Genomic DNA, 21,760 nt, shown 5'->3' with positions numbered 1-21,760 from the left:
GACTCAGCCAGCTTGTTCTCCTGATGTTACTAGACACTGGGTAAGAGACTCAACCCACCACACTTTCTGGGTGGATAACATGGAGAGAGAGCATGAGTGTTGAACAGAAACAGACTCCTAACAGCTTTATGCACTCAAACAGGGATGGAAAGAGGGCCCTTGAGACCAAAAAAAAAAAAAAAGAGGTTACCTGACCCAGCACTCTGGGATCTCTCATTTCTGTCCAGTCAAATTAGTGTCCAGGTTATGTTTTGGACCCTTTTCCTACAGCTCTGTATGCTTCTCTACTTTCTCGGAGTCCAAAGATGTAGTCAGAGTCCACTTCCTAGTGGAAAGGCTGTAGAAAGAGGAGCTTCTAAAAGCCCTACATACTATTAAGACCACATGCTCAAATCGTTGAAATAGGGAATGAAGACATTTTAGACTGTGAACACTTTAGGGCAGGAGATGGGTCTTTCTATAGGTCTGTACGATGCCTAGCACATTCTGGTCACTAGTGAAGAATATCTGAGTACTAGTAACAAATACGTTTTGGTTCCTCAGTCTGACAGAAACTCTTTACAACACAGTAGTCTGGCTCCCAAGAACAGCCTTACAGTGCACTTTGATTGTATAGGTTGACAGATACTAATTAATTTCTCTTGCAACATCAACACCGCACATTACTTCATGCATAAGCAGTTTTAAGAAAATAGTTCATAGTGGCGGATTCACAGTACGCATGCAGTCACAAAAGATACACCTCAGAACTCCTTCCAACTCTGGGTGTGTGCACGCACATATAACTGTCTTTGTGTGTCATTGTTGGACTTCCTGTATATCAATGCAAATATGCTTTGAATTAGTCAAGAATATCCAGAAAAACAAACTCCCAATGTCAGAATCGCTCTGTCTCTCTCTGATCACTACTGTAGAGCCACAGCTGGGAAGTCACTCTGTAACCCTCAGGAAGTCCCACATGCACAAGCATCTTTAATTCTGGTATTTCTTAACTTTTGAGTACTTGCTGTTGCAAAAATTTTGCTTAATGTTCTTTTAACTTGTTTTGTGTGTATAATTTCCTACGTTTTTAAAAAGCCACACTGAAAAAAACAGAAATTCCACCATATGGAATCATTTTGACATTAACATGGGTCATCAGCAATGTTGGAACGGACAGATCCACAGAACAGACTTGTGCCACTTGGGCTAGTACCAATGGCTGTAATAGGTTATCATCCTCTATGTCAGGGGTTCTCAAACTGGGGGTTGGGACCCCTCGGGGGGTTGCGAGGTTATTGTGACCTGTCAGCCTCCACCCCAATATCCGTTTTTCCTCCAGCATTTATAATGGTGTTAAACATAAAAAATGTGTTTTTAATTTATAAGGGGGGTCGCACTCAGAGGCTTGCTATGTGAAAGGGGTCACCAGTACTAAAGTTTGAGAACCACTGCTCTAGGTGGACTGGCCACTAGAGGGGGATGAGAGAGAGACTTGCCAGTGGGTTTCACAGATATTTAGTGACAGCAGAGGAATGCTGGGATGCAAATCTTGGGTTCTAGTCCAGGTTCTAGTGATCCCAGATCCTTCTGCACTCATTTCCCTCAAAGCCTGACCTCTTCTACCCCAACCCCTCCAGCCTGCACTTCCCAGTCCTGTCTCTCCTCCTTCAAGTCTCCCTTTGCAGTTCCCCTCATTATCCCAGTCTGTCAGTTTTCCCACACACACACCGCCTCCAGGAGCGTCATCCAATCCAAGTCTTCTGCCCAACTCCCAGTCCCAGACTCCTCACCCCAGCTCTACTCCCTCCACCAAGACACATGCCAACCTCCCCATCCCCAACTCTGACTACTGTCCCTCTGCATTCAAGTAAGGTTGCTTTCTCTTCCTCACTGCCTGGATACCAGCAGGTGGAACAGTGCAGAGGAGACAATCTTCTGGCTCCCAGTGACTGTGCCCAGCACCAGAAGCAGCAATTGCAGGGAAATTCCTGCTCAGTCTCTGCATCCCTGTGGTAGAACATGCTTAGTGCACATAAAATCTTCCCAGAGTTTAGCTGCCAAACTAACAAGTCTCTACTGAGCATGTGCAAACAAAGATTTTTCAAATGCTTATAACTTGGCCAAATTTGGGCAATTTTTCACAGGAACAGCAAAAGGTACATCCCTGACACTAGAGAGTACCCCGTCATAGTGCAAGGCCTTGCTCTAAAGCACAGATGCACTAGAACCTCTCAATAAAACTGCTGTAAAAATTTTTTAACACAGGCAAAACAATGTACTTTCCCCTAATCTTGTTCTCATAAACCGCTATTGCATTTTGCTGAAACTTTCCAACAAAATTCATCCTGAGGCAGACACCCAAAGTGGCTATTTCAGCTCAAATAGTTAAGTTTGACATATAACTGTGGAAGTGTCAGGCAGCTTACTATAGGCGGTGCTACAGCTCCGATTATAATTCAGATGCAAAACAGTTCTCTTCAACGTAATTGGTTACAGTAAGATCTGTCTGAAAATCTGCCTTTCCCAATTTAGTAAGGGGAACATCTATGTTCTTGCACAATCTTCCTCTTCAGTTTTTTCAGTCACTGTTTTAAGAGCCAATTTATAAACCTCATGAAACTTTCAAAGGCCCTCTGACATAAACACTCCTTTTTCTTTCCTCCTTCCATATGTAAGGGATCTCTCTTTGTTCATACAAGTTGAAGGGTTTATAAGAGAAGGCAATTTCTTGTAATTTGAAAGAAAGCAGGAGATTATCTGGCTCTGTGTTTACATTCTTAAACGGAAAAAAAAGATTTTCAAGAGCTGAACCAATTACAGAGAAGTTTGCTGGCACTGGGAGCAGTTTGGTGCAATATGGGTGTTATTTTGGATGTTTTTAAATTAGTTGTCTTCAATTTTTTCACAATCCAGAGCAGGGAATGTGTTTTACAGGAGCCTTGTAGCTTTTCAGTTTAAAACCCCAATGTAACATAAAGGGGCTGGCCTTGTGGAGCTAGCTTTTTCTTTAAAAAAAAAAAAACCACCACTCGTTTCTTTTTTTGCTGCATTGCTGACTATACACGGTGCAGCTCCAACAACGGACGGACACTTGAGATTGTACATCTGAAAAAACTCACTGCAGTTGGGTCCTACAGGCTGGCAGCCTGCCCTGCAGCTTCCCACACACTATTCACCTATCTTTTAAGAGAGATTAATCACCACAATCCCTTTCCCCTCCTATAGGTTTTGTGCCCAAACTGTTGCCCTAAATTGAAGCAAGGCAATCAATACCGTTGTACTGGTAATGCCCAGGACCATGACAAGTGAACCTGTCAAATGGTTTTCGCCAGTTATTTCCTAGATTTCTCCCTCTGCCCCTCGAATACCAGTGGGACCATCTAACCAATCCAATCTGCTTCCCCTCCCCCGCTTCCATCTCCCCCTCCTTTTTAAAAAAGGATCTGCTTGAAAACCACTGCCTATCGGTTAGTGCTGGGCACTGCAGCACAAGAGCACAGTTTTGAATCCTAGTCTTCCCTGACCTGGCAGTCTAGACTGGGAGTACTCTTTGGAAAGTATCCGTCTCCCCACAATCCACTAATGAGAAAACAGAAATCCAACCTAAGGTATGAAAATGTCAGTTTCTACAGGCAACTCTTCAGAGATTTACTCAGCTTCATTTTGCTCTTTGCACACAATGGAATTGCAAAGTGAGTACGGGGGACTAGTCACAGTACTGATACCCATCAACCCTTGCTGGTGAGCGAATGGAGCAAATCCAACAAAAAAAACTAGATGATGCCAAGGAAGCCTGGGGGCAGATTCACTAGGTTAACAATGCTTAGTGCCTTTGCTAACTTGCCTGGTATAGTCCCTTCAGCATCAAGAACAGCGGCAGAATGGAAAAGGGCTCTACTCTGCAGTGGGATACAAGTGGAGGAGCAGGAGACATGTAAAAGAGGCTTTCACTCTGCAGCAAGTTGAAAATGGTTCGCATAGATGCTTGAAAATGCTTCATGCGGGTGCTGAATAGTCATCAGAACCCATTATCAGCACCTATAGATTTAAGAACACTTTAAAGGAAACTGTCAGATTTAAATTCATATAAATAAGTTTCCTTACTTGTATTACTAAAACCTCATTACCTTATTAAACACTGGTGTTGTTTTTTTTTTAAAGTAGGCAAGTTGTTTAGTTTGTTTCAGCTTGGTCAATGCAAATAAGCTAGTCTATTTCCTATATATTTAGTCAGTGCTTAATCAATTTCACTCAGATTCTCATTCAGTGAATGGCACAATGGCTGCATATTTCAGGAAGTTTGTTTAAAACACTTAATTTTTTTGCTGAATTTTAATCACAGAAACATTACATACACACAGATCCTTGTGTCCTGTTAGGTCCACTCAAAAGCTTGACTGCCAGTCGTTCTTTTCATCTGATTAGAGGGAAAGAAAGGAGTTTTTAAAGTTTACTATCACTACTTGATTTGTAAAGAATTCTCTATTCTGTGTTACGACCGCAGTATCTTCATGACCAACTTTTGGCAGAGATGAAGTTTAAGTGACGATTCAGGATTTAATACCAAAGCACTGAAGGTTCTATTGCCCATATTATTAATGGGTTTGCATGTGGCCATGTGACAAGTGCTGACATTTAAATATGAGTACTTCAGCCTGGTGTGAGTTTAAACAGACCTCTTAACTCTTGTGACAAGCAGAATATGCAGAGGATAGCTTTCTTGTGAGGAAGAACATATTAAGAAATGGTGATGCAACAGGACCTCACCTAGAGAATGCTGGCAACAGCAAAGGGACAGCATGGCTACACTTGCCATACGGAAGCAAAAACCAAAACCAAAAAATTAACAGCAAATCATGCTGTAAGAGAATAGTTACGGTTGTCTATTTACAGGGTAAAACACGTTTCACATTATACTTACATACATGCAAACTACAAAGCAACATCAAAAAGGGCATTTAAAATACTTTTTTAAAGCAAAACATTTCAAATACCATGGAGCCAACTTAAGAACCAAGGTACAGAAATAAATCAAAACCATTTTCAATTCACATATCAAACATATTCACTTCAGGCACCAAAAACGGAAAGCAGCAGAAGTGACGGGCTAGTTTCACAGAACGGGAGGGGGTGGCGTGTTTGTACCTAGCAGTACAGGGCACTCAGCTGGGATGTGGGAGATTCAGGTTCAAGTCCTCACTTTGGAGCAGGAACCTGAACTCAGGTCTCCCCCCCCATCCCCAAGGGAGTGACCGAGCCACCAGACTAGTGGCTGTTTTGGGGTGGGTCTCTCTCCTCTTAAAGCAGTTACATTTTGTATAAATAATTAAATGTTTATTAGAGCAAGGACTTGAACTTGGATCTCTCACATCCCATGTAAGTACCCTAACCGCTCACTATAAGCCATTCTCTCTCTCTGGCCCAATGACTATCCAACTATTATACACACAGTAGAATACTTCAACAGGCGAGACTGAGAAAGATCCATGCCAGAATACCCAATAGCTTCAGGCACTTCCCAGGAGGAGTAAAAATCTGGTATCCCTGCTCTGGAGCAGGGATTTGAACCTGCGTCTCCCACTCCTAAGTGAGTGCCCGAACCTCTGAGCTACTCGGGGACAGCAGCCCCTTCACCTCATCCTCCAGTGGTTTTGTGAATCTAGCCTGAATTTTCTTTGGGGGGGGGGGTCTGAAACTATTTGAGTGAATAGCTTTAGCTGACCCCAAACTTCATTTTTTGGCAAATAAACCATTTGTCAGAAAAATCTTACCCAGCTCTACCCCAAAGGTAATTTATTCTGACACTGATGGACCAAGATACGCACACGTGAGAAGGTCCAGCTGGAAGAGTTATACGTTATTTTATTTACAAGAATACTGGGGGCTCTTTCTATTCACACAGAGGAAGCTGCCGGGGAAGTGAATGCTGCTGGTTCTTGGGATTTCACTGGATCACAGTCAGCAAGTGGGTAAAACAATTCTGTATCAAACACCATTTTGTAAAATGGCGAAGCTACTTGTGTTTAACACAGATATCCTATCTCCTTCCATTGCTAGAAATCCCACTACTTTGCAGTGGGCACAGACAGAGTAAAATCATAGTATAACAAGAGGAAGCTAAGCAACCAGAGGAAATACATCAGAAATCTGATTTAGGTCTCTGTTCAATCAATCAGAGCAAAAATACATTTGTGAAAAGATCTTTCATTTAAAAATCAGCCTGTGCAGACTAAAAGACCATACTTAGTAATCTTAATGGATCGAGGCCTTATCTTTTCCATTCACCTACCCTCTGTTCCCTCCCACTGCACCCATATTCCAAACAAGTTAACTATTCAGAAATCTCCATACAGCTTGGAGAAATTGAGCCTTCAAGAATGTGTTTTGCATACCATGAAATGCACTTGCAGCTGCAGTCCCCAAAGTATTCTCTGAACGACAGAAATATGCCCCCAATGACATGCTGTTTGAAACACTGAATATGGAAACTAAATTTAAATATTGTTATGGTTTGTTTGCTATTGACTCAGGCTTTCATACTCATCCCTGTATTATTTGCTAACCTCTCATATATTAGATGTTGTCAAAACAAATTTAAATCATATACAAATTATTACAGTTGTGGCACAAAGAGACAGCATTCCAAGGAAAAGACTGATGCACTGTCTAACTCATGCTATTATAACATGTTTTCTAACATGCTGGGGGTGACACCATGATGCCAGAAGTACCATCTTTCAGAGAATATAAAAGCAAGGTCCTTACCACTTGTAGTCATTAAAAAACCTTGTGACATGTTCACTTTTATAGCTGTTTGCTCTGGTGCCCTGCCAAATTTGGGAAGTTACACTGTCTGTTAAATAATGCTCGCAGTTTCCATCCTATATAGTGTTTACTTTCTGTCCTAAACTGTTGGGTATTTGTTGTTTGAATTGTTAATGATCATAAAAATATTTCAGCAGTGGGTGAAGTGGTTCCTATATATATAGTATGTAGTGCATTTTGGGATGGCAGATGCCACAGAAACAACCATAAGACGATATATTATTAGGTAGGGGAAACTTCTTGATAACAAAACATGGTGCTTTCAAATGAATCTGAGCATGCTGCTTTCAAAATGCTCCCGAAGTCCAGCCAGCTCAGGGAAAGGAGGGATGGTTGAGCCTCTGGAGGGCAGTCCTCTCCTGCTATATTGGCACAGTGTGCATCAGACTGGGCCCCAAAGAACTTGCAACTGAAAATGTGATGAATTTTTGCAACCTTATTGGGTTCCACTAAAGGAGATGATCCAAGTTTGCCCTCAGGTACGTTTTATCCTGCGCACACCCCTATTCAGGTAACTTGCACCTCACTCTGTAGCTTTCACACACACACAAGTTACATAGGAAGTCATGCTGAACGCTCAGAAGTATAATAGGAAGCTACAAGCAGGGGAAAAACCACATTGCGGTTGATTTGTAGGTTATATTTCTTGATAAGTCATGAAAATCATTTGGAGCCCTGGTGCATAAAGACATTAAGGTACAGCAAGCAGCAATTTTTCTTCCCACACTAACCAATAAAAAAGGAAAAACTGTAAATTTTTTACCCCAAATTTATTTTGCTGAATTACATTAATAACTCAAGTGTACTAAAAGCTCCCAGGTGGCTAAAACTGCAAATAGTCTCTGTTCTTGCCTATGTAAGTATATGTGCTGGAACTGGCTGAATGGTTTTCTAAAGGCTCAGAACGAAAGGCTCCACACAAAAGACCATCATCTTTTATGTACCCTTCCTGTATCCTCTATATACATTAAAGCTTTAAGACATTGCTTTAATGTCTCTTCCAAATACATGATTTCCAAATTTATTGACCTGCAGAATCACAAATCTTTTAACAGCAAACTTCTCTGTGGAATATGGAGCATATCCTCCTCTGAATCCACATGCAATGAAGCAGGGTGTTTCCTAACTTCTAGGTTCTTGACTTTGCAATGTTAATAACGTTCTTTTAATGTAGGTTTTTGTATGTTTTATACAGAGCATGCCAATACCACTCAACTATAATACAGGAATCAATGTATTTCTGAGGGTACAGGGTTTAGCATCAATGAATATGACTTTTTACAGTCAAAATTCTATGCCTCACTTCAAAGTGGTATAATCCAAACCTCCTTCTCCCCATGCCAGGTGTCCTATTGTTCAGGACAGCAATTATCTGTTAATAGCAATACCATTTTAAAATATTTCTTTGGAACTGTATTTTTCTGTTCACAATCTGTAGCTTCTCTCTGGGTTTCCTTATATACAGAGAGAGACTTACTTTTCACAACATAACATTCTTTTGCACCTTTAGGGAGAAAAATATATACAGGCACCCTTTGAATTTGACAGTGGGAGACCAGGTCCAGGATGGCAGTATCCACAGGACTTCAGTATCTGGGCAGGTAAAGTAATGAGGCTTCTAGACAGCCCAGTCATCCAATCTGCAAGCACTTTGTCAATCACCGGGCTAGGGGCACTTCTGCCCCCTCTTCTGGTCTCACTAAGTCACACCCTCAGGAGATCAGCTTCTTGCCTTCCCATGTCCTGGGGTGAAAACCTGTGGTTCGTCCACTTAGATTGGAACCCAAGCTATAGTATCCTGTGTCTCAACTCAACACACCCAACTGGACTTGGCACCCTAAAGTCTTCCCTTCAGAAGCGGTGGCCAGTGGTTAATACAGAGACCTTTGGCTTTCTTAAAATGAAGTAAAGTTTAATCTTACCAAAAGGAACACAGCAGAGCATAAGACAAAGGATTTTAAAATAAAAGGCTTATATGCACGTGTATCTTACCTAGAGGCTTGCCATCTCTTGGCAGACACACTAGGAAGGTCCATCTTTGCTCCAGATCCCTGGCCTCTGGGGTCTTTGTCTGTGAGACCTACTTCTCATCTGCAGCTCCCAACAACGCCCTCACCCTTCGTTAAGAATGTTATGTTTGTCTTCCCCAGAAGCTCTTCGTCTTGCTTCTCGGGCTTTGGGTGCTCCTGTATTGATCAGCTGTGATCCTACCCCTTGATACCCTGTTGAGCTCAACTGGGTTTGGAGATGGGACTTCAAAGTGGATGGGTCTAGTATTGTTCCTCAAGTGGGTAAATGAGTGGCAGTCTGAAGCTAAATCTGAATTAATAGTAATACAGTACCCCCCCTTACAACAGTAAAACCAGACAAAGAAAATTCTTTACTTGTTACACAGTAGCTCCAAATCCATCACACACTTCCTGTTGGCTGGGCTAAGCCATTACAGCGGCATCTCTAGTGAACAGGTTTCCTACCACCCTCGCAAATAAGCCTGAGAATGTCAGCCATTCAAAGTAAGCAGCAGGCTCTTCCGTAACAAAAAATAAATTGCGACTCCACAATGATGTAAGTGGGAAGAAAATGCCAGGGCACCACATGGATCAAATCAGGGCCACATGGGACAAGGGCACTATCAGCTATTTTCTAGACAAAGTGTATTTATCTGGATGATATAGAACAGCTAGAGGCCTAATTCCCTTAGGGTATGTCTACACTTACCCGGTAGTTCGGCGGCAAGCGATCGAACTTCTGGGTTCGACTTATCGCGTCTTGTCTGGACGCGATAAGTTGAACCAGGAAGTGCTCACCGTCGACTGCGGTACTCCAGCTAGACGAGAGGAGTACCGCGGAGTCGACGGGGGAGCCTGCCTGCCGCGTGTGGACCGAGGTAAGTTCGAACTAAGGTACTTCGAACTTCAGCTACGTTATTCACGTAGCTGAAGTTGCGTACCTTAGATCAAATTAGGGGGTTAGTGTAGACCTGGCCTTAGTCGGTTAAGGACTAATATCAAAACCAAAGATCAAAGTAGAACATACTAACGACCAGACCTCCTAACTATACGTTTATTTCAACTCAATTAATCAAAGGACGTTGGACTTTTCATTCTGGGGCTGCAATTGGAATCTTAACGGAGAATCAAGGAAAGGAGCTTTGGTGGTCTCCTTCTGTTCTTTGGTGGGTACCCAGTTCATGTGGATTAATTCACCAGAGCATTCAGCAGTCACAGGGCACTGAGCATGGTAGCTCTCACAGAAGTTCCCCGCACGATGCACTTGTCCAGTGCAGATAACTTCTTTGTTCCACCACACCATCTCTCTAATGTTGTGCAAGAACTTTGCTCTTGTACAGTTGCTACTGTCTGGACCAAGCTTTTGTATCTCTCTGCCTCTTCAACTTTCTATGTCATTTCAATACATCTTTCTTGTTTTTAACTCTTAATTTCTTTCGCTGTGCTATTAACACTACTGTACTATTTATCGCAACCCTACAACATTTGGGATATAGTTTGCATGAAAGATAACTTACAAAATAAAGTTGCATTGTGCTGTATGGTATTTCTGCCCTGTGAAAAACCAGATACCTTTAATTTCCACTAGAGTAAATCCCTTAATCTGAGCAAACCCAAGTATCGAGCTGGAATCTAAAATGTAATAAACAAGTTACGAATATTTTCACCTTCTTGGCTTTGACTAATAAGATGCTGTCCCAGGTGTGCTCTTCAAATCCCTGTAATTCAGTACTGCAGAGGATCTTTAGTGTGGATAAAATATCTAGATCAACAAGTCTATCAATTCAACAGACAAGCTTTGCAGACCATGCTTTTCCCCCACATAACAGGTGAGATACTTACCACCTCAGAGCAATTTTGATTGGTGTAGTAAGGCATGATGTGAAAAGGTCAGCCGGCAGGTCAGGGATCATAGGTAGCAATTCATTGGCTTCACATGCTGCCAGCTGAATGCAGTTCTTCATTGATGGGGGCAAAGGCATCTGAGCAAGTGGATGATTAGGGTTAATTGCAGCAACCTTGATGATAGATCAAAAGAAAAAGGCATCAGTCAGAAGATTTAACCATCCAGAAAAATAAATCTGAAAACAACCTGCTAAGAATTACCAAGGCTGAATGTATCACCATATTCAGCAATGATTAAAGTAGTAATGGCACTGACAGAGCTGTGTCAGGAGTGAACAGTTCAAGTGTACATTTGCAGTCTGTCTCATCTGTAGTATTGCAATATTTAGTAATACAACCAGCAACCTGGGACACAGAAATTAAACTGCCGATCACCACTTCACAGGATTCTTACTCCACAAGATCCTGCCACCTTTGAATCAAGCATTGTAGAAATAAGTCTTGTGAACTATTGTGCTACCTGAGAAAAAAGTTTAACAAAAAATATCTTTTTTGCAGCCCACTCTCAGTAACTACAAATTGGGGAAATGGCTTAGAACTGAATGGCAGAAAGGCGACTGACTGCTTTAGATGGAGCTCAGAGTCATTAGGGCTGAGTATTTACTGCTACGGTCCTCAGTACTCCCCACACTGCTTCCATGAGCACTCTTACTTCTGAATCGAGGCCACGCTGAAGGGAGGAGGAGAGTATTGCCGAAGGAAAGGAGAAATGCAAAAGACAATCACCTAAATTAAAAGAGGAAACATCTGCTCTCTTATGGGGTGAATGAGAGACAGGGGAGTGTGTGGTGTCAGGTCAGCAAAGGTACCAGCAGGTGCAGCTTGCAAGTCAATATTAGAGTAAAGGCAGGGGACAAACAGGAGGAGGACAGGCAGCTGTCCCTCCCCAGGATTGACCAGAAATACCCATGAATTGCAACTTCTGTCCAGAGCAGTGAACATCAGTCACCAGAACAATTGTATTACAGCAAGTCTTTTCTGCATCAACCAGATGAGCTAAAACAACGTCAGCAATACCAGACTGCTCTAAACAAGCAATTAGTTCCTAGGTCTACAGTGACAACCTTGCTAAAACTTATGATTGGTTTGGGAACAATCCGCCATCAAATCTGAGTCACAAAGAGAGATTGGTAGAGTTAACAGATGTGTCAGTGCTGCCTTCACACTAGCCGTGCACTGGCGGAATACATTAAGCTAACAGCATTCCTGCAGCAGCAGCCGGGGAATAGGGTTTGCATACGTACTATTCCATTCCTTCACTCCAGGTCCTTTGTGGGAATCAATTTTTAAAGAAACGAAGGGTAAGCAGCACAGTAGGATGCCATATGAGCATGTGCAGGGTTTTGGTAAAAGTACGACAAAGCCTGGTCTGAGGGTGTTTATAAGGTCTGGTCTACACTGATGGGCTGCGTGCCGAAGGTTGCCGACTCCTGATCTATACTGAAGCGCTGCAGTGGCAGAGCTGCAGTGTTTCAAGTCTAGACAATCTAGCTGTATCATTTTACCTTCAATTTGTCTGTCCAGACATCATCTTGTAAAATGGAGATACTGTGCACCAGCAATTAAGGGGGTGCGCTATGGGAGATTTTTTCAGAGAACTGATTCTATGGAAAGCGTAGGTATTCCTGCCAGTGTCTTTTTTAAAAAGGTAGACACTAGCTTGTGTGTGTCTCCAACACCCTTTCAAGCATCCACAATTCTGGACCCAAATGTGTGTGAGGCTTCTTGAGTGAACAGGACTGGAAAATTGCCCTATCAATGAGGCTACAATTATGTCACGGAGGTCACAGAATCTGTGACTTCCAGAGACCTCCATGACATTTTCTGCCCCGGGGCTGGAGCTGTCAGCAGGCAGTGAGCCCCCAAGCAGCTCCTAGCCTCCAGGCAGCAGGGGGACTCCACAGCTTCCATCCCCTGCAGGCAGTGGGGGGATATTTGTAGTAAAAATCACAGACAGGTCACGGGCTTCTGTGAATTTTTGTTTATTGTCCATGACCTGTCTGTGATTTTTACTAAAAATATCTGTGACAAAATCTGAGCCTTACCTATAAACAACTTGAACCACAAACAAAAATGAAGTAGGGCCCTTCTAAAAGTGAAAATTTGCTATCCTAATGACCAAAGTTAAATGGCTTTTGAAGGATTTCACTTTTTCCACACTGAGTTAGGCAATACACTAGCCCTTTGCAATATTTATAGACCAAAGTTTCTAATCTTGTTTAAATCAACAAGTGTAAATCAGTTTGGTGGGCTCAGCAGAGCTCTTTGTGAAGGTACATCCATGTTACACACCCACTACACAGTTCAGTGCAACCACCTCTGCTGCAGAGAAGTATAGAAAAGATGCATTAGGAAAGTTGTGGAGGGGTTTCAGATTTTTTGTTTCTTTTTTTTTTTTTATTCAATCTCAGGAGCTGCTGCATCATTCATACAGGTTTCTTGCCTTTATCCCAAATGGCTGCCACCTCCCATTGTTCTCAATCCAGATAGGCTGCCCTCAGCTAAAATGGATGTCATCTCCCTACATCAGTGGTCCCCAACCTTTTTCGTCTGGCAGGCGCCAGACGACGAGCCACGGAAGACCATGGCGGCGGACGAGCATCCGCCGAAATGCCGCCGACAAGCAGCATCATCCAGAGACGTCGCTGCCAAAATGCCGCAGCGGCGATGCCTCTGGATGACGCTGCTTGTTGGCGGCATTTTGCGGATGCTCGTCCGCCGGGCAGTACATGGGCGCACTTAGACGCCCCGGCTGGTGCCATGGCGCCCGCGGGCACCGCGTTGGGGACCCCTGCCCTACATCCTAGATGGAGCTGAACCTATCCTCAAAGCAATCCCAGGACCTCTGATCATATTTACTGCACTTCTCTAATAACCTAAACTTTATCTTTTAAATATCTCATGTTATAACTAATTTTTAAAAACAGATATTTTAAATAACTACAGGAAGGGATTTGGGGGTAGTGGACAGGATGGAGGAGGTTTGCCATTTATAGATTTGTAAATACAGAGCATCCAAACAGCTTTAGCGATGATAATTAATGCATTAAGGAAGGATGTACGCACTGGGCATCCTCAGTACATGGGCTCTTTAGGGGAACATGTTTAAGTGAATTTTATACTGGCTGAAATGTGGTGAATACTGAAATCCTCTGGCCATGGAGTATGCATGGCATGGGTAACAGCAGGGCAAGCTTGTCTCATGTCACTCCCCATCAATGCCCCTCAATTCTGATCTGGAGAGTAGCTCATCCTCTTTGGTCTGTTTAATCCTTGAGTTCACCACAGAGATGCCCAATAAGGGGATCTAAACATGAGAAATAGAACATGAACTCTTGGCCATTAAAATCTGGACCACAAACAACAATCAAGCCAATACAGAGTATCAACTTTTGGTAACTGACATCCTGGTCAGATTTAAAGCAAAGTCCTAGAGGTGACAGCTTTGGAACTCCCTGGGCTATCCAGTCCCTCAGTACAATCATTCCTACTGCGAACCAACCATGAAGAAAAAGATGGGCTTCAGCTGACTAGTAGGAGCCTATCTTAAAAACACAGACACACTCTGCAAACTTGTCTTGATGGCTAAGGATACGATTTAGTCATGGAGGATTCCATCACTTTACTGGACCTCCGTGACTTGTTTGTCTTCAGCTGCCAGCAGGGCTCAGGCTGGGGCTAAGCTCCCCCCACCCCACGGCTTCAGCCACAGGCGGGACTGTGTGCCCTCCCAGTCCCCTCCCCCCCCCCCCGGGGGCGCGGCTGGCGCCGGGATGGCCCCCCCCCCCCCAGCCGCCTGTGGTGGTGGGGCTTGGGCTTTTAGTCCCCCCTCATGGGGCTCCAGCTGTCATTACTCCCCCCTCCTCCCCCCCAGCTACTTTTAGAGTCACAGACAGGTCAGGGCTCCCATGAATTTTTGTTTATTGCCCACGACCTGTCCCTGACTTTTACTAAAAATAACCATGACAAAATATTAACCTTAATTATGGCCTGCAAATAACTGATCCTAGACCTGCTTAGAAAGATGCTGGTGCTTTGTTATAGTACAAGGAATTTACCCCTAACACCCTGAGAATAATGGCTCACATTTCTTTAATTTCTGAGCTGTCACCATCTTCCCTCATACGCCACCTCCCCAGTACACATACTAAGCTGGTGAGAACAGACAATCTCACGGCAAAATTATGCATGTTCCGATCACAAGCTTCAGTCAACAAAAAACAACTGTCTTTACTGAGAATGGGGATGACATAATAGGTACAAGTATCAGAGGGGTAGCCGTGTTAGTCTGGATCTGTAAAAGCAGCGAAGAGTCCTGTAGCACCTTATAGACTAACAGACGTATTGGAGCATGAGCTTTCGTGGGTGAATACCCACTTCGTCGGATGCATGTCCGACGAAGTGGGCATTCACCCACGAAAGCTCAAGCTCCAATACGTCTGTTAGTCTATAAGGTGCCACAGGACTCTTTGCTGATAATAGGTACAAAGAACAATGGAAAATCCATGGTATATCAAGTCAATAATAATGCTACCTTATAGAGATTTTAGTTATCAGCTAAACTGAAATCCCTAGATACTTCTGTGAAATGGCAAATCAGTTGTTTTGGATACAAATTATAGCTGCCCAAGTTAACCTGTATTCAGTTTTGCCACTTGTGAATGGTGCACTTGCCAGAAGGAAAAAGGAACAGATTTGTAAGTCTCACTACTTGTAATTAACACAAAGGGAGACAATAAGTCTATTTTAAACCTCTGTTGTTCAAAACTTTTATGCACATAAATCAGAGGCAGAAAGGCAGGCAAATGCAAGGAAAACAGGTCTTTATGAATTAATAGGCATGTTTAAGTTAAATTAACGGAAGGCCTTTGCCTTAACATGGAGGCTGGAGGTTGCAGTTTTTAGTTATTTCAAATGCTGGCCAGACCTCCTGGTTTCACAGAATTTCTACAGTTGTCAGAATCCTCATCCCTGCAGAAGACATTAATGCAGCTACAAAAAAGAAGTAATTGCTTCCAGCAGATGGTGGATTAGGAAAATTCCCCATGATACTTCATGCCATTGCCAGAAATCATCCTGCTGCTCTGGCATTAAGCTAATTTTTGGAGATTTAAGTTCAAGATGGAGAAATAAAAAAAAACAAAATAGAAGTTCCTCAGCTCTGATTAGACGTAGTTAGTCATGTACCCTATTTGAGGCAAAAGGAACATGCACACCCACAGCAGAATGTAATTCCTACACAAATAGAGAACAAAACAGGGTAAAATGCTTTAAGGTGAAATGCTGTGAAATTCAAACAATAAAAGATGCTGAAAATAGAAAAAAAGATTATATAGTCTGTAGAAAAACACATCGAGAAGTGATGTTTCAGCCCTCATTTCAGCACAGCTCAAAGAAGGCCTTATAATCCCCCCTACCACCAGCACCTTTCTATTTCTCCTTTGACCCATAATTAGGTGTTGCAACTGTCACAATTTTAAGGAAAATTCATCAAAATTAACCAGCCTATTGCTTTGCCACAGTTAGTACGGTGCACTTAAGCACCTTGCTTAGTTCTCCAGAATTGTGGTATATTTACATACACTCAGCTAGTAAATTAGATAATTAAGAGCTATTGCTGGGTGCTTTACTCTCAGAACAAACCATAGGGAGAGATCAGGGCCGAAGGAAATACACACGCTGGGTATTTTCTGAACAGGTTAGTCCCTGCCTTGTAGGCACCATTTCACCTGCCATGTTCCTATACTGGCATCAGGTCAACTCCTTCCAAAATAGCCCATTACACACACTACAACTGCGCATGTCTCACTGGCTACTAACACTACTGTGTGCACTGATGCCAGGTATGACATTATCCCAGGAAACCATCAGCAGCAGATCTAATTTCTAAAGATCAAGTTGGCTTCCATATCTGAAAGATGCCTAGGGAGCGCAGGGAATGTAGCTTTCCGCAGGACAGATTGTGACAAAAAGGGAGTAGAGAAAGGCACAGTATCAATCATTAAAATTGGCATTTAAACCAAGGACATGAATTTGTCAAGCCGCATAACATGCCAGGGCTTCAAAGCTATTTATAATGAAATGGACGGTTTTTATCTACAAGACACTAAGTAATTTCTGTATTTATTTGGATACGATTAAAACTCGTTTTGCTTAGGAGAGTTATTTGTATCGTCCTTCAGATGAGGTATTAAACCAAGATCCTAATTGCCCATCCATGTGGAAATTAAACAATCCCAAGACACTTTTGGAAGACAGTCAAGTACCCTAGTGTCCTAGCAGCCCTCCTTTTCTAAATAAGAGTCTTTAATGTCCTGGATGGTGGGCAAGCCAGCAATGAGCACAGAATGGCTTTGCCTTTTTCTTGCACGGTCGCTGCACTACTCATTCAGTGCTTTGGAAACCATTTAAGATACTGTAAGAAAGAAAGGGACTCTTGAAACGAACTCTAGCCTTTTAGTTAATTAAGAGAGGAAGCTATATTGGAAAGACCTAATAGAGTCCTCATCTCTTTCCCCCTCCCTACAAATCACAGGTACAGCTGAGCTAGCTTTAGCATGTTCCGAACATTCTGAACTGAAGTTACAGCCTTTCACCCTCATCTCCCCCAGGAACAGCATTTCTGTTGAGGAGGAACAATTTTTCTTAATTGCAGTGTTTCCACTGAGATTTAAGAAAATATATTTCGCATTTCTTCTTTCCAGAATACCACTTCTTCATTCTGTTTCTCTACATAGCTCTTCACTTATGTAAATCAGTGATTCCCTACACCCTGACAATACTGTCTCTCCAGATCATCCCTTTCTTAGTTCAGTTGTCTACGCTGCTACTGAATTTCTATGCAAAAATCATTTCCAGCAACTGGATTTTATGCTTTTTTATAATTTACTGTTATTCTGGGGACACATCAAACAAGACAAGACAAGTAACGCTAGGACAGCATCTATTATGCAGACGTCTCAAGATACTTCTCACCCCACCCGCCACAAACCATATCTTATTTTTGTGCTCCGTCACTGAAGAGACAAGGCAAGTTTTAAACCTTAGAAGAGGGAATCACTTCCATATTCAAGTAACAATGCAATGAAAACATGATGCATTTACATGTATATCTGCAAGTACATTGGACTTCATTTGTAAGTTTCTGGTGACCTCATGTAAAGTCCGATGACCATTAGGCCAGCTTTCATTGCTTCTAAGATCAGAGGGATCTCTGTTATCATCTAGTAGATCTTTCCCAAAATAAATCCTAGAACAGATCTTTTAGTAAAACATACGGTCTTGATTTTAAAATTGTCATTGATGGAGACTCCTTCATCACCACTGTTCCAATGGTTAATTACCCTCACTGTTATAAATGTATGCCTGTATTTCCAGTCTGAATTTGTCTAGCTTCAGCGTCCAGCCATTGGATCATGTTATACCTTTCTCTACCCTACTGAAAAGCTCATTGTCAAATCTCTCTTCCCTAGTTTGGTACTTATAAACTGTGATCAAGTCACCCTTGATCCTTCTCTTTGTTAAGCTAAATAGTCTGTTTGACTATTGAGTCTATCACTATAAGGCAGGGGTCGGCAACGTTCGGCACGCGGCTCGCCAGGGTAAGCACCCTGGCGGGCCGGGCCAGTTTTACTTACCTGCTGACGCGGCAGGTTCGGCCGATCGCGGCCCCCACTGGCGCGGTTCACTGTCCCAGGCCAATGGGGGAGGCGAGAAGCCGTGGCCAGCACAGCCCTCACCCGCGCCGCTTCTCGCTGCCCCCATTGCCCCGGGACGGCAAACCGCGGCCAGTGGGGGCCGCGATCGGCCGAACCTGCCGCGTCAGCAGGTAAATAAAACTAGCCCGGCCCGCCAGGCTTACCCTGGCGAGCCGCGTGCCGAACGTTGCCGACCCCTGCTATAAGGCATGTCTTCTAATCCTTTAATCCAGGGGTAGGCAACCTATGGCACGTATCCTGGTCACCGGTCCGGGGGGCTCTGCATTTTAATTTAATTTTATATGAAGCTTCTTAAACATTTTAAAAACCTTATTTACTTTACATACAACAATAGTTTAGTTTTATATTATAGACGTATAGAAAGAGACCTTCTAAAAACGTTACAATGTATGACTGGCACGCAAAACCTTAAATGAGAGTGAATAAATGAAGACTCGGCACCCCACTTCTGAAAGGTTGCCGACCCCTGCTTTAATCATTCTTGTGGCTCTCCTCTGAACCCTCTGCAATTTATCTGCATCCTTCTTGAACTGTGGGCACCAGAACTGGACACAGAATTCCAATAGCAGTAGCCCCAGTGCCAAATACAGAGGTAAAATAATATCTTTGCTCCTACCCGAGATTCCCCTGTTTATTCATCCCAGGACTCCATTAGCCCTTTTGGCCAGAGTGTCACATTGGGAGCTCATATTCAGCTAATTATCCACCATGACACCCACATCTTTTTCAGTGTTACTGCTACTCAGAATAGAGAGTCCCCCATCTTGTATGGCCTACATTTTTTGTTTTTAGATGTTCGCTTTTACATTTAGCCTCATTACCCACCCAAACGAAGGTGCTCTTTCCACAGCCAGTGCTGTGACTCTCTAATCAGTAAATCAGAAATGAAGAAATCATCTGCCAGAATTGTCTATTTAACGCATATGCAAACTACAGTCACATTCTATGTAAAACACCTACCTTGCAAGGCAAAAAAAATAGTGTTCTCCTGGGAATGTAATGAGACTATCATTTGTTTTGCCTGTTTAGCTCCTGTAGCAAATTCATCTAGAGTTTGCTTAACTGTTGCAAGCAACACAATAAACATATTAAGGTAGTTGACACAATATGAATTCAGACTATTACCTCTTAGGATGATTCATACTGTCCACAGCCACCATTAACTAAATTTTTTATGCTTTCAGATTAAATGTGCTCTATTTCCTGGCCTAAAATGCCCTGGTAAATGGTTTAATGGCCCAGTCAGACATCTACAGGCACTTAGCCCCCCTATTTTCTCTTCCGAAGGGAAACAGATGAGAACAGTGGATGGAAGGATGGAGGAAAAAACGGAGTGTGGCTAAAGTTGGACTGCTTTAACCTAGTCTCCATCTTCTTTCCTGATTATGTTCTCTTCTGCCACTCCCAATCTATCCCACACTTGCCATTTCTATCTAACGTACTTCCTTTAGTGAGTGCTTTGTATTTTCACGCTGTTCGTACTCACAAGGAAACCGGCCAATTATGGACTTACGCTAAGCCCTTTGGTGCCATGTAACTGCAGAGAGCATTACCACCAGAGGTAAAACATTGCAGCTGCAAGAGGAAAGAGTTGGGTAAGTTAAGTTTTCACTCTCGTCTCTGGTTATGAATTAAGTACCCAGAATACAGACACAAATCTCTAACACACACATCTACCTCATCTCATAAGCACAACAAAACGGAACTAATGAAGCAATCTCATAATGCTGCACATATTGCAGGAACAACTCATCGATTATTAAAGGCCTCTGTCTGCGGGATCTCCCACATTCTCCAACCCAAATGGTTACTGGCAACACAGATTTTCAGATTCACATTTCGGAAAAAGCTGCCCCACGCAAAATCTCTTCCAGTGTCAGAGGTAAACTGAATCAGAGGTAAACTGCTACAAACATAAGTTTAAGGTAAACAGACAGTTCAAAGGTAGCATATTGAGCTACTATGAAGAGGGTTTATCTTTAGTTTAAATTAAGTTTGAAACCTTGGTGCCACTGCACTTGTCCATTGGTGCACCAACATTTTCAGTCTTATCAGCATAATCCTAAAAATTGACTCTTATGTAACACATCAGGGAGCCGCCAGAGGGAGCACACAGCATTGCTTTAGTCTGGGTCAGACAGAAAGAAGTATGTCAAGATAGGCTGTTGGTTTTGAAAAGAGGCTTAAAACTCAAACACAACTCTCCTAATGGGATGCTGGCTTGTAAGAGTTAATGCAGGATTTGAGACACTGGAGTGAAGCACTGCTTCATAGCAAGAGCCAGTGACAGTGCTAACACATGGTTTTTAACTAGCATTAAAAAAAAAAAAAAAAATCAACAAGACAGATCTAAATGGATGCAAACACAATCTCCTCTAATATACACTTCCATAGGCTTACAAGGAGAATTTCTATGGATCAAGCCAAGTTAATTGAAGACAAATATTTAACGAGTAAACATAAAAACACAGATACAGAATTCTTCTAGTCCCAGGCAAGTAACCTAAAAACTCATTCCTAAAACATCTCGGAATACCCAATACCTAGCTTTATCTAAGGTGCATTGCATAATAACCTCCTTTCTTCTGCACTACCCTACATCTTCCAATATAAGAAAGCAGAGGTTGGAAAAGCATTAATGTTACCTTTTATTTAAATAGATGAAATGTATTAACTTATTAAGTATTACTGTTTTACCCTATGAAGTGGGAACTGAAGGCACATAATATATATACAGAAAATTTGTTTGGATTAATTGTAACTCCTTCAAGAATTCCTATAGCCTCAACTGATGTGTTAGTTTTAATTTGTAACATCTTACAGCTACCTCCTGAACAACTCCACCATTACCTCTACACCTCCTGCAGTAACAGTTATGATAGGGACATCCTTCTGGCAGTTCTTCCAGTGGCAGATACCAGATTCCAAATACCTGTATCATAAAAGGATGTGCTACACCAGCGCATTTCCTAACTTTTGTGTGCTTGACTTTGGAATATTAATAACGTTCCTTCTGCAAATTGTGTGTGTGTGTGTGTGTGTGTGTGTGTGTGTGTGTGTGTGTGTGTATATATATAATATTTACATTACAATATTGGTCAAAGATCCCAGTCAGTCAGTACTGGAGCCACAATATGCTGGGCCCTACACAAACACACCAGGTGGCATGATCTCTGAGAATCAATCTTACAGTGGACTGTATGTAGGCAGACCCCTGCAGCCATACAGAGCCCAACTGACTTCATTGGGGCACTGCACAAGGATCCACCTACACACAGCTCATTGCACAACTGGCATCTAATTTAGGACAAGAGGCAATGA

General features: G+C 42.6%; 1 protein-coding gene across 3 annotated transcripts in view; it reads right to left on the bottom strand.

The window, feature by feature from the left end:
* Positions 1-21,760, bottom strand: part of RPTOR (regulatory associated protein of MTOR complex 1) — a 285,614-nt gene that overhangs the window by 153,751 nt on the left and 110,103 nt on the right. For all 3 annotated transcript variants that reach the window (XR_003899854.1, XM_024201510.2, XM_024201511.2), the window contains exon 6: positions 10,659-10,834. Coding sequence is in view for 2 of the 3 variants with exons in the window: in XM_024201510.2 (XP_024057278.1) it covers positions 10,659-10,834 (176 nt within the window). In the remaining variant the exon portion in view is untranslated. The remainder of the gene's footprint in view (positions 1-10,658; positions 10,835-21,760) is intronic.

The sequence above is a fragment of the Terrapene carolina genome, unplaced genomic scaffold (assembly GCF_002925995.2).
Source record: "Terrapene carolina triunguis isolate 2854851 unplaced genomic scaffold, T_m_triunguis-2.0 Scaffold192, whole genome shotgun sequence".
In the NCBI taxonomy this organism is placed as follows: Eukaryota; Metazoa; Chordata; order Testudines; family Emydidae; genus Terrapene; species Terrapene triunguis.
This window is presented reverse-complemented; position numbering and strand designations above follow the sequence as displayed.